We start from the raw sequence: 13,859 nt of genomic DNA on the forward strand, positions 1-13,859 counted from the left end.
CAGCTAAAATCAACACTTATTGTTATTTTGTGTGTGTGTGTGAGTAGCGCGCTTTATAAATGTTAATGATTTGATTTGATTTGTGTGGTGAGAGATTCGGGGCAAGCTGAAAAGTTTACATGTGCTGCAGAATCACTATTTATGTTGTGGAGCCTATATGAGTAGCTGCACTTGCAGACTATTATAATATAGCTTACTGAAGAGTAGTGGATTGATCAGGAGTTTTGCTGCTTCAAGAGATGTTGAATGCTTTTTCAGGTTAGGGGATAAAGCTGCGGAACGGAGATGAATGAATCCAGAGTCGCAGAATTAAAACAATATTGTTAAGTTTCTGCATGAATGTCATCGGGATCGAAAAATGTATATTTGTAGTGTTTGATCCAGTTACTCACTGGTTGGAGGTAACTAGTGCTTATTAAGTGGTGGTACTTTGATGGCTATGTGAATAAAGGAGTGGTCTCAAGTGAAATGGTTAATGTTGTGCAGATGAGGATTAAATGTTTGAGTGGAAGTGTGCAGACGTTGGAGAATGAGTGGTGACAGAGAGGAATGTTGATAAAAACTTTGAAGCAGACCTTCACATCCACAATTACACTGTGGGGTTCATGGAGCAGCACAGTAGAGGATAGTGCCAAGAACCTTACAGAAGGATTCAGTGGGCCAGGGAGGGAAGTACAGGACTTCTATGTGGAGTCTGAGTGTGTCAATGATCATTACTGCAAGGTGCTCCACTGAGGATTTACAAACTGTTACATGAACATGCGAGATGCACGAATATGGGAGTGGTAAAGGCACCCCCCGCCTCCTTGAGAACTATAAGGAATATATCGACGTTTGTGGACCATTCCTACAATCCCAAAGCTTCGAGTGGATAGCTATTGCAGAGGGCAAGCTGGTAGATATATCTGGTAAGTCTAAACTTCCGAGAGCAAAACTTCATCTGTGTGAGAGACAGCCACTGACATAGCAGGAAGGTTGCAGTGGTCCCATGGATTGCCGTATGCTCTGCACAGACCTTGTATGAACAAAGTGGGAGTTCCCACAAAGTGTAATGGGCTCCACGAGTTCTGCACCAGTGCCACAATCATGTATTAGTATTCTTTATTTTCTGCTGTAGGAACAGCTATTTGGAATATATTTCCTGGACTGTCCTTTAGTGACAAACACTATCTTATTTGGCCACGATGGGTGCCGTTTTAAGTGGGGCTAGTGCAGGAGTAAACTGGCTAGGTATCATCTTGCTATGGGCTTCCAAACAAAACTGCCCAGGATGAGTTGTTATACTCCATCACGTGCTCTTTGTTAAAGCTTATTGCAAAACTTGAGTGCATGATTGGGTTTTCCCATTTCCTCATATCTTCTGCACTAAGGAGAATAAACCACAGCAAATGTGTCGACGAATACGTAGATTGGGTAAAAAGTCCGAGTTGAGGAAGCTCTTATGTCGCATGATGAGGATTCCAAAACTCAATATTAACAAGGTGTCTGTTCAATAAAAGAAGCATCAATCTTTATAACCAAAAACACGTGCAGTTACATCTTTTTCAATTGTATAAATATAGTAGTACACTACAAATCGTCAACTCTTGCTGGCATGGTATTCATTTATTCTGTTAAGGAAAATATAAAGTCTAAGACCAATCCAAAATAGCGACCATAATAAAAACATTCCTTTGTACAAGATATTTTTGGTTTAAATAACGAATAGGAACATAGTAAGAAAAGTTAAACATAGAAATTATTGAAATTCAATTTGAAGAAATGTGTTTTGGTAGTTATAATTTTCCACACAAAAACAAGCAATTTTAAATATAACTTATTGTTAGACGTATAAGAGCAACTGCGGTAAACTACAAGTTAAAATAATGTTTGTAAAGAAATGTGCTGAGGTGACTACAAGCACTAAAATCATTTGATGATGAACTGTACATTTTAATACAATCTTGGTCAGGACATATGGATCCTATGCTCCTTTTGCTTTTACTTCAGTATGCTTTATAAACATTTTAAAGTTACAGTAGCTCATATAAAAATATTTTAAATAGAAAAATATTAAACTGGTATTATACACATTTTACTTAAATAAAACCATGCAATATCTGTACAAAATAAAACCATCATCACAAAGTTCAAATATTTTTTAGTGTAAAAATGTTATAGCAAAGAAGGCATCATAAGTTTGAAATGAAACTGGACATTTCTCTTGCAAATGTTTAATTGTATCCATGTCTTTCAGGCACATTGCGGTCACTAGGTGTCATCTGGCCACTTAGCTTCATCAATAGTTTTACAACAAGACCAGCCTAGAAGTATAAAAAAACACATTTTATTTGATATGTACATAGAATTTTTAGAAAGAACACTATATGCCGATACACTCACTAACATACAAAAAACCAACATCGTATACCATCACACCCACAACCAACATCATAAACCAATACACCCACCATATGTCCACACATCTAACATCCAAAGAAACAGCCTCAAACACCAGTACCTACCCGGAGGAGAGTCTGCAAACAGATTAGATCAAGAAGTCCAGGAGGATCAAACGGGCAAAGTGCCCGTTGTAACAAACCTGAATGCTGAGGCTGTAGTGTTTGGTAAGCGTGTGCAGAGATGCCCACACAGCAGCCTGACAGATGTCCAGGGTGGGATCTCGGTGAGCTAATACAGATGTTCCAACCTTGGCGGTGGTGGAATGAGCCCGCAAGCTCTGAGGGAGTTGCCTTTTGGCTAATGCATGGCAAATCATAATGCAGAGCACAGTCCATCTGGAGATGGCCCATTTCTGCACAAGTTTTCCTTTCTTTGCTATGGCGAACCCAATGAAGAGTTGATTTTCCACCTAGTGTTCTTCAGTGTGATCAATGTAGAATGACAACACTCTTTTTGTGTCCAGTCGATGTTGTCTCTACTCCACTTTAGAAGGAAGAGGTGAAGTAAAGAAGGTGAGAAACATGATGCTGTGGTAGACGTCGAAAGGCATCTTCACCTTTGGTAAAAATGAGGCAGGGGTGTGTAGAACCAATTTGTCTAAGAAGAAAGTGGTGTATGGAGGATGTACAGAGAGTGCCTGAAGTTCACTAACCCTCCTTGCTGATGTAGTGGCAACTAAGTAGACTGTTTTACTGGTCAAGAGACGCAGATGGCAACTGTGCAGAACCAAATTAGGGGCCCACAATGCATAATGAAGCATTTGTGAGGAAACCTGTTGGAGTCTTTAGGAAACAGGTCCTAACTGTGACATGAACTGGAAGGGCTGAGTCTGCAAGTGCAAAAAAAGACAATATGGCTGAATAATACCCTTTAACTGTGGCCAAAGCAAAGCCTTGCTGGGCTAACTATCAAACAAACAACAAAACCCCAGACGAAGGTGCAGAGAAGGGATCAACATATTTAGCAGTGCACCAGGCTACAAATAGTGTACCGTCTTAGTTGAGTGCTGCCTGGCTGCCAGAATAGCTTCACAGACTTATTGAGGGAGGTCAAAGACTGTCAGCTGCGACTGCTTAATCTGAAGGTATGCATGATAGCAGAACATGCACAAGTTTAGGTGCAGGACCCTGCGCTATTGCTCTAGAGGAAAGAATCCCAAAGGGGCAGCCTGATCGGAAGACCGATACTTAGGTTTAGGAATTCGGGATACCATACTCGCAGTAGCCTATCCAGAGCCACAAGAATGACTTGGGCCTGGTTGTTCTTGATCTTATTAAGAACTCTGGGCAGGAGTGGTATCAGCAGTACAACGTAAAGGAGGCCTGGATTCCACTCGAAATGAAATGCATATTTTAGCAAGAGGTACCTTGGAAACTCAAGGGTGCACAAATACTGAGTTTTTACTCAGTCAAGTCATTGTGCATCTTGGCAGTGACTAATAGATCTAACCAAGGTTCTCCCTAGTCATAGAAGAGACCTTGCACCACCCCTGGATGGCAACACCATTTGTGATCCTTGAGGCATCGACGGCTGAGTGTGTCCGCTGTGGTGCTCAGAGGGCCTGCCAGATGTTGTGTTAGAAATGGGGTCTCTAGTTGGCAGTTGTTTGCACCCTGTCCAAGTAGGGACCCTCACTCTAGTCAGGATAAGGGAGATACCCGCTCAGATAACCCCTGCTCACCCCCTTGGTAGGTTGGCACGAGCAGTCAGGCTTATCTCAGAAGCAATGTGTAAAGCATTTGCACATAACACACAGTAATAAGTTAAAACATTACAAAAGGACACCACACCAGTTTTAGAAAAATAGCCAATATTTATCTATATAAAACAAGACCAAATACGATAAAAAAATCCAACATACAGTAATAAAAATATGAATGCTGCAAGATGTACTTAACAATACAGTTCCTTGAAGTCGATAACTCCACCTGGGGCTATCACAGTGTCGTGAACAACAAAACCAAAAGTTCAGGCTGGCCTCGGTGTCGCAGGCCAGCTGTGGTGTCGGTAAGACCCACAAACAGTACCTTGGATTCGCAGGGCGTCGTGATCCTTGCGGTGAGCTCCGGAGAGCGGCGTCGCTGGCATCGGTTCCGGAGTCTGTGCAGGAGTCGTCGGGCCCTTGAAGTCACGCACCTCGGGGATCGAACTCCGGGCTGATGAAATTAGGTGCGCTGGCGGGGATGCCGTTGGGCCTGCGGTGTGAAGCGGGACGATGCAACGCGCGTGCCCACAGGTCACGGTGCAGGTAACGGCGTCCAGCGGCGTCGGTGAGACCAGGGCTGCGCTGTGAAGCGGGGCGGTGCAATGTGCGGTGTCCACAGGTCACGGTGCCGGGAGCGGTGTCGTTGTTGCGGAAGCGCTGTCGTCTGTAGGCCCAAGCCAGCGGTGCGGGACGGTGCTTCGTGACCCTCACGAGCGGTGTTCACAGGCCACGGTGCAGGCAAGGATGCCTGGTGACGACACTGGAGCCAATGATGCTGGCGTCGATGGACCGGTGCTGCAGCGCGGGACGGGACGGTGCTCGTGCTCATCACGAGCGGTGTCTACAGGCCACGGTGCAGGCAGCGGCGCCGGTGTCAGCAGGAGCAACGTCGTTGGGGATGCCCAGGCTGCGGTGTGAGCAGGTGATGCCGGAGTGCGGGGCCAGCGGCTTGGTGAAGTCGTCCGATGACGGTGTCAGTGAGAACAGGGTCACGGTGCGAAGTGGGGCAATGCAAATCCGTGCGGCATCGGCAGGTCACGGTGCAGGCCAGCGGCGTCGTTGGCGGCATCGTGGTGGTTTCTCCTCTTGGACAGCACAAAACACACAGTTCCCAGTGCTGCAGGTCGAGTAAACTGAAGTCTTTGGTGTCCCTGAGACTTCCAACAGGAGGCAAGCTCTACTCCAAGCCCTTGGAGAATTTTCTCAAGCAGGACACACAGCAAAGTTCACCCTTTGCACTCTTTTCAGGCAGAAGCAGCAACTGCAGGCAAGCCCAGCAAAGCAACACAGCAAAGGGACAGTACTCTTCCTTCAGCTCTTCTCCTGGGCAGAGGTTCCTCTTGATTCCCGAAAGATTCTAAAAATCTGGGGTTTTTGGTCTTCTTCTTATACCCAGTTCTGCCTTTGAAGTTGGCAAACTTCAAAGCAAAGTCTCAAGTGTTTGCAAGATCCTTCCTTGTTCAGGCCAGGCCCCAGACACTCACCAGGGGGGCGGAGACAGCATTGTGTGAGGGCAGGCACAGTCCTTTCAGGTCTGAGTGACCACTCCTCCCCTCCCCTCCAGCACAGATGGCTACTCAAGATATGCAGGCTACACACCAGCTCCGTTTGTGTCACTGTCTAGAGGAGAGGTGTGAACAGCCCAACTGTCAAACTGACCCCGACAGGGAATCCAGAAACAGGCAGAGTCACAGAATGGATTAAGCAAGAAAATGCCTTCTTTCTAAAAGTGGCATTTTCAAACGCACAATCTTAAAATCAACTTTACTAAAAGATGTATTTTTAAATTGTGAGCTCAGAGACCCCAAACTCCACATGTCCATCCACTCCCAAAGGGAATCTACACTTTAATCCGATTTAAAGGTCGCCCCCATGTTAACCTATGAGAGGGACAGGCCTTGCAACAGTGAAAAATGAATTTAGCAATATTTCACTGTCAGGACATATAAAACAGATTACTATATGTCTTACCTTAACCATACACTGCACCCTGCCCTTTGGGCTACCTAGGGCCTACCTTAGGGGTGCCTTAAATGTAAGAAAAGGGAAGGTTTAGGCCTGGCAAGTGGGTACACTTGCCAAGTCGAAGTTACAGTCAAAACTGCACACACAGACACTGCCGTGGCAGGTCTGAGACATGATTACAGAGCTACTTATGTGGATGGCACAACCAGTGATGCAGGCCCACTAGTAGCATTTGATTTACAGGCCCTGGGCACCTCTAGCACACGTTACTAGGGACTTACCAGTAAATCAAATATGCCAATTATGCATAAACCAATCCACAGTACAATTTATATGGAGAGCACTTGTACTTTAGCACTGATTAGCAGTGGTAAAGTGCGCAGAGACAATAAACCAGCAAAAACAGAGTCCTAGACCAGGAGGTCAGAAGGCAAAAAGACAGGGGAGACACACCAAAAAGCTGCCAGGTCTAACATGTTGTATGAGCAGGAAAATTTCCTGACGTTCCAAACATGTGCAGAAGCACAGAGCTTCCTGGCAGAAGGTCACCGACCTCAACCTGCTGGCATACCACTAATGAACCGATCACTCTGCATAGTGAGTTGGTCGTATATCCAGTCCACAGCATCTGATAAACTTTGCTGTGTCACTGCCATCGGCAACAGCCTGGATCACAATGGCTTGGGCCTCCTCTGAGACCATGGGCAGCTGTTGCACAAACCAAATCCCAAACTCTGTGGGAATACCAGCCTAAGAGGTATGCAGTGTTCTCAGACTACAATGCAAAGTTGGCAGAAGAGAATGTTCTCTTGGGATTGGAGTCCCTATTCCGTGGTGTGGTAGGGAACGCACAAGAGTTGACTTTGGAAGTGGAGGCCTGGACAACCAGACTCTCCAGGGTGGGTTGCTGTGTGAGGAAAGCTGGGTCCCCAGGGGCAAGGCAATGGCAGACCGCAATCATCCTTTGCACAGGAGCCCCTGTGCAGGGCTTGGCCCATGCCTGGAGCAGGACATCTATGATGGCTTCATTAAAAAAGAAGAGAGGTTCTGTGGGGCCAACTTCCGGTTGAAGCACCTCTGTCAAGACGTTCATCTTGACTGCCACAGAGTGCAGCATAAGGTCTAGGACTTCAGGTGCTCTCCTCCCTACCATGGCTAATGAAGCCCCTTCCTCCATAGCCACATTAGGAGGAGAGACTAAGCCAGTGTCTGGGGAGGTGTTCAAACCACAGGCATCCGCCATACCAGTTATCCTAAAGCTCTTCCATATGGTTGCAATAACTATAATGATCCCCGTACCCTCCTCAATCATACTCCCTACAGGGTTTATTTAAAAAAGTAGGCACTGCCAGTGACTCATCAGGCCACATTCTGGTCAGGGCTGGAGTTGACGTTTGTCAATGCTGGTCTGACTCCATTTTGGAGTTGGGTATGGTGATAGGGTCGGTGCCATGTGGGGCATCGGCGACGCCACTGCAACAGGCTCTGGGGAAGGTGTGGGTTGGTGACCAAATCTGATGCAGGAACAGATCCAAAGGGCTCTACAAGAGCATAGGCAACCTGCCAGTGGGAATCCATTGAGGGCACCTGCCGAACCCGTGGGTCGGCCCGACCAAAAATGAGGTGCATGGCCTCATAAAACTCCTTTAGCTAGGTGGGAGTTGATCCAGCTCCGGGAAAGCCAGGGAGACGCGGAGAGGACCAAGACTCAGGCTTCATGGCTGACATGTAGGAAAATGACCTAGATCTGTGAAGTTGTTGCTGTAACTCGTACGAATAATTGGACCTGCATGGCAAAGTGAAAGAGCTTTCGACTTCTTAGATTTCTTATGCAACTTATTAGACAATGACTTCCAGTGCGATGATGAGCACCAGCAAAGGCTCCACAAGCGTGCTTGGGACCTACGCGACTGGGACCTGGTGCGTCGCTGAGTTGACTGGCGTTGGGTGACCAAGAGCTTCGGGGATCGCACTCAAAGAGCCTTTTTTTAAATATGTTTTTATTGAAATTTTTGCATACATGACGTATCTCTGTGTACATAATAATGCAACAGTGCAATTTAACATGCATGTCCAACATCATCTTGCACCCTTAAATGTGAACCAGTTTGACCATGAAATGTAGAGCGGGTTGTCCACAAGTACCCCACTGGAGGTCTTGGACCTCCAGTGGAACAGGAACGTAAATTATCTCTGTCTGTAGTAGGAACCGATAAACAACATCCAGTATTTGTGACTATTATTTGCCTGTGAGCAAGAGAACCAGTGGCAGGACCAGGAGGCCAGGTATACCTCGGGACCCCCAGCCCGTCCCATGCCCTTCGGGTGCCTTGGGAGTGTATAGCACCAGCGGTGGTGAAGCCCGTGCCCCCTGACCCTACTCAATGGCATTTCCTGGCTGTCATGTTATTCTGAGTCCTCTATTGGAGGATCGTGATCTCGCTTGGTCAGTGGTCTAATCTGCCTATGTAGAATAAGCCCCATCTTGAACACCAAACCAACTCCGAAATGGGCAAACTGCTGTCTCAGGGGATAGGATGACTCTGAAAGGAGTGTGTGTGTGTGTGTGTGTGTGTGGAGGGGCCAGGTACAGATGCCACAGAGGGGAAAGGAAGAAATGCTGGAAGGGACGACCACTCAACTGTCCGGGTACCTCCTGTCTGAATCCCATGGGGCGGAAGCAGGCCAAAGCGTCATCATATACCGTGGGCCCTTTGTGAGGAGGGGAACCAATCACCAACCCTGCCCAGGGCTACCCAGCTGCTCTCCTCTGTTCCCTACTCTGTTCACTGTCCCCCCGGGAGCAACCGGACAGGATCTCAATACCTGAAGGGCATATCCATTTGTCCACCACCGTTGATCGGAGTGTATTTATCGGTCTCCTGTGCAGCCCTTGGGCTTCCCCCATTTGCAGTGCTTTTTTCCACTCGGGCCCAAGTAGTGACATCCCTGATCCAGGTTTCCACACTAGGCCTGTAAGAAAGTACTCTCTTTTAGGCATGGTTACCACCACTTTTTGCCTGCTGTCAGTGCGTTTTGACTGTGTTCACTGGGATCCTGCTAACCAGGTCCCCAGGGGCTGTGCTCTCCCCCTCTAAATTGGGTTGCTTAGGACTTTACACACCCCAGAATTGGCATTCTGGTGCACCCCCATATAAGTCCCTAGTATATGGTACTTAGGTACCCGGGTCTTTGGGGCACCAGGGGTTCACCGTGGGCTGCAGCATGTATTGTGTCACCCATGGGAGCCCATGCAACATGTGTCTGCAGGCCTCCCGTTGCAGCCTGTGTGAAAAGGTGCATGCAGCCTTTCACTACAGGTCACTGTAAGTCACCCCTATGGCAGGTCCTCCTAGCCCAGAGGGCAGGGTGCAGGTACCTGTGTGTGAGGGCACCCATGCATGAGCAGAGGTGCCCCTACAAACTCCAGCTCCATTACACTGGACTTCGCAAGTGCAGGGAAGCCATTTTTTCGTGTACTAGACACAAGTCACTACCTGTGCCCAGCTACATAATGGTAACTCTGAACCAGGGCATGTTTGGTATCAGAATCCTAACCCAATACTGTTGCCAGTATTGGTTGTATGATTCCATGCACTCTGGGGGCTCCTCGGAGGACCCCCAGCATTGCTCCTACTAGTCTTCTGTGTTTTTTCCAGGCAGCCTGCACTGCTGCCAGCCCTCAGACAGGTTTCTGCCATCCTGCTGCTTGACCAGCTCAGGCAGAGGAAGGCATAACAAAGGATTTCCTGTGGGAGAGGAAGGTAACACCCTCTCCCTTGGAAATAGGTGTTACATGGCTGGGAAGGGGTAGCCTCCCCAAGCCACTGGTATGCTTTAAAGGGCACTTTTGGTGCCCTCCTTGCATAAACCGTTTTTCCCAGTCCGGGAGCCCCGGGTCCCTGCTCTGGCGTGAAATTGGACAATGGAAAGGGGAGTGACCACTCCCCTGTCCATCACCACCCAAGGGGTGGTGCCCAGAGTTCCTCTAGGTGGCCACTTGATTCTGCCATCTTGAATCCAAGGTGGGCAGAGGCCCCCTGGGAGCATCTGAGTGGCCAGGTCAGGTAGGAGACGTTACAGCCCCCTCCTGATAGGTGTTCACCCTGCTAGGTGACCACTCCCCCTTCCTGGACTATTTAGGGTCTCCCTCTTGGATGGGTCATCAGATTCGACATGCAAGATTCTAGCAGGACTCCTCTGCATCGTTTGCTTCATCTTCTGGCCACTGGGAGTGCAACTGGACCCTCCAGGAACCAACAAATTGCAACTCCAAGGACAACTCTGCTCTGCAACATTGTTTCTCCAGCTCCTTCCAGCAACTGCAACATTTCCCTGGCGGCGCATCCTCTGAGGGTGCGTCTTCAGCCTGCACAAGTAAGAAGGAATCTCCTATGGAGTGAAGGAGTCCCTCGCCTGCAGCCGACCGGCTGCGTGGATCTTCTCTCCTCCGGAGCTGCGTGGATCCTACATCACAGGTGGTGGTCTCGGGTGGTCCCCTTGGTCCTCTCTACCAGCTGTCCAACTTGGAAGACGGTAAGTCCTTGCCTCTCCTGTGCACCGCAACTCTTGCAGCTACCAAGGCTTGTTTGTTCCTTCTTCAAGGGATCTTCAGGCTCTGTGTAGCCCTGGTGCCCAGCACTCCATCCTGCAAAGCACTGTCTCCTGCCTGCCGCTCCAGCAACGTGGGACTCCTCTTCAGGTGTGCTGCGTGGGCTTCACTGCGACTCCTGTGCCTGCTGCCAGTCGGTTGCCTGTGGGGGCTGCCTCCTTCTTGTGATTCTCTCAGCTGCTGAGGGTCACCCGGACTCCTTTCCTTGGGTCGAGTCCCCTGGACCTTGCTGATCCTCTTCAATCCTTCTTCTGCGTCTCTTCCATTTGCCAAGGCTTGTTGGTGGTTTTCCAGTACCACTAACCGACTGCATCTCGACTGCCGATATAGGACATCACTTGCATCACTTCTAGGACTCCTCTTTGGTTCCTGTCCTGCACTGCTGACCTTCTTCGTCCACCGTCGACCTGGTTCTGCATCCATGGATGGGTGGGTAGTGGCTCCTGTCACAACAAGGACACTCCATCATGAACTGGACTTGGTCCCATTCCTTTGCAGGCCCTCCTCCGTCAGAATCCACCTTTGGGTTCTTCCAGCCTTGTCTGGGTCTTGCGCAATCCTTTTTCAAAGTCCTCCTGTTGGTTTTGGGGAAAACCAGGTACTTACCTCTGCTCTCCTGGTCGCTGGGGGTCACTCTGGTAATCACCTTTTGGGGTTCCTAGTTCCTCCAGCTCCCCTCTACTGATTCCACTTCCTTTGGGGGGGGGGGGGTGACTGCCTTTCACATTCCACTTTTTTAGTATATGGTTTGGCCCTCCCCTAGGGCCCTCACTATTTGCTATTGCTTTTACCAGTGACTACTCCCTTCTATGCTATTTACTGATTGCTAATGTTTATATAATAGTGTATTTACTTGCCTCCAGTTGGGGTATTGCCTATACAATATTTTAGTATTTGTGTTACTAAAATAAAGTACCTTTATTTTTGTAACATTGTGTGGTTCTTTCATGTGTGTAAGTGCTACGTGACTGTAGTGCTATTTCATAAGCTTTGCATGTCTCCTAGATAAGTATTAGCTGCTCATCCACAGCTATCTCTAGAGAGCCCTGGATTCCTAGGCACCGCCTACACTTCACTAATAGGGGATACCTTGACCTGGTATAAGGTGATAACACCATAGGTGCTCACTACACACCAGGCCAGCTCCCGACAAGGCCCTTCACTGAACTTCCATGCCACTGCAATGCATCTTTTAGCCAGTATCATGGACACGTCCAGGAACCTGTTTTTGACATTCTTTGGGTTTGGGCTGGGGAACACTCCCAGTATGCACACCTCTATGGTGTTCGCCAGATTGAGATTCAGAGTTGCCGACAACCGTGTCAGAACTGTGCCCCAATACATCTGGAGTCGAGCACATACCCACGTCATATTGGCATAGTCTGTGTCCAGGTGAGCACACTGGTGGTATTTCCAAGGCTCAACTCCATGTAAGTCTGTGATTCCGTGTGGGGTCTGATAAATCATGGGCGTGTGGTTGAACTGGATGTAATTTCGGGACACTTTCTGTGGGTACGCCAGGGTTCCAACCCATTCGGAGTCAGTGATTTCTCAACATAGCATTGTGTCCCATTTCGCTTTAAGGGCAGCCAGTGAGTTCCTAACCATCATATTCAATGTTTTGTAGAACCAGGTAATCAGATACATCCCTGTCCCCTACGTGAGAAGTAACTGCAGCACTGTGTGTGTCCAGCATGCCTTGGCGCCCATGCCCAGAGCTCCCGTAAAGTCGACGCCGATTCGCATTCAATGGGACCTACTCACCCTAGGTCGGATTTGGACCCTTTTCCTTATGGGTACGAATTCGGGGAAGGATTGGAAGAGTCCCTGGACTCTTATGAATACCAGGATGACCCTTCTTTGGACTGGGCAGATGAACTGGGCGAGGCCAGTGGATTGGACACTTTCCAGACACTGGCATGCTGTCTCCTCCTACCATGACTATGGCGGAGGGAGTGACTTATGCTGTGGTGGTCAGTATGGTGGCTGAGGTCCTTGGCCTTAAGCTGCCTACTGTACAGGTCAGGTCAAATCTCCTGACGGAGGTGCTTCAGCAAGGAGCTTCCACATTTGAGCCCCTTTTGCCCTTCAATGAAGCCCTCACCAATGTCCTCTTGGGTACTTGGTCAAGTCCTCTACCAGTATTAAGGTGCCCATGTGGTAGCATGCTAACGTGTTTGTGCGCTCTCTCTCTCTCTAAAACATGGTAGAATTGGCTTATACTGAATTGGCATATTTAATATACTTGTAAATCCCTAGTAGAGTGGCACTACCTGTTTCCAGGGCCTGTAGAACAAGTTACTTACCTTCGGTAACACTTTTATCTGGTAGACACTGTATCTAGCTGGAGATTCCTTACCTCAGAATTATTCCCCAAGCGTTAGACTGGATCTGGAAGATTTTTCATGAGCAGCATTGCTGTGCGCCGGTAGGTGGCATTGTTCAGCTCTGAATGGCAACATACAGGCTAGAAATGACGTTCGCAGTGCCTACATAGGTGCCACCAAGGCGCACTGACGTCAGTTTCTTTTCACGACTTTCCACGCCAGAAGCACGGAGCCATGAAGAACACGGAACACTGGTGTAGAAAACCAGGGCCCTGAAAGGAAAAAAACAGGTCTTAGAAATCCATTTGCAGTGCAGGGAGGATGGGTGGGTTGGTGAGGAATCTGCCGCTAAATATAGTCTCTCTCAGATAAGGTTTTAACAGAGGTAAGTAATTTGTTCATCATATAGACTACAAGCACCTGATTCCTTACCTTAGAATAGATGCCCAGGCAATAGTATTCCCGGAGCTGTGTCTGCAGACCAATTTCAGATGAGAAAGCCCTGCAGGACTGAATGGGCGAAGTGCCCATCATGACATACCTGAGTGGTCAGGCAGTAGTGCTTTGTGAATGTGTGCAAGAAGGCCCATGTTGCTGCCTGGCAAATGTCCAAAACTGGAACCCCGTGTGCTATTGCAGTGGTCATAGCTTTAGATCTGGTGGAATGAGCTCGCAAGCCATCAGGGGGTTGTTTTTTGGCCAGTGCGCAGCAGATTTTAATACAGAGTATGACCCATTTGGAGATAGTTTGCTTATGCACGGACTGAAGAGTTGGTCGTCCACCTGGAACTCTTTTGTTTGTTCAAGG

The 13,859-nt window shown here is 48.3% G+C and overlaps 1 protein-coding gene across 2 annotated transcripts in view; it reads right to left on the reverse strand.

Annotated features, from left to right (window-relative positions):
* Window positions 1-1,588: 1,588 nt before the first annotated feature.
* The window catches only part of KRIT1 (KRIT1 ankyrin repeat containing), a 449,032-nt gene continuing 436,761 nt past the window's right edge, over window positions 1,589-13,859 (reverse strand). For both annotated transcript variants that reach the window (XM_069211631.1, XM_069211630.1), the window contains one exon: window positions 1,589-2,303. In XM_069211631.1, the coding sequence (XP_069067732.1) occupies window positions 2,214-2,303 (90 nt within the window). In that variant the 3' untranslated portion in view covers window positions 1,589-2,213. The remainder of the gene's footprint in view (window positions 2,304-13,859) is intronic.

Source organism: Pleurodeles waltl, chromosome 10 (assembly GCF_031143425.1).
Source record: "Pleurodeles waltl isolate 20211129_DDA chromosome 10, aPleWal1.hap1.20221129, whole genome shotgun sequence".
NCBI classification, from domain to species: Eukaryota; Metazoa; Chordata; class Amphibia; order Caudata; family Salamandridae; genus Pleurodeles; species Pleurodeles waltl.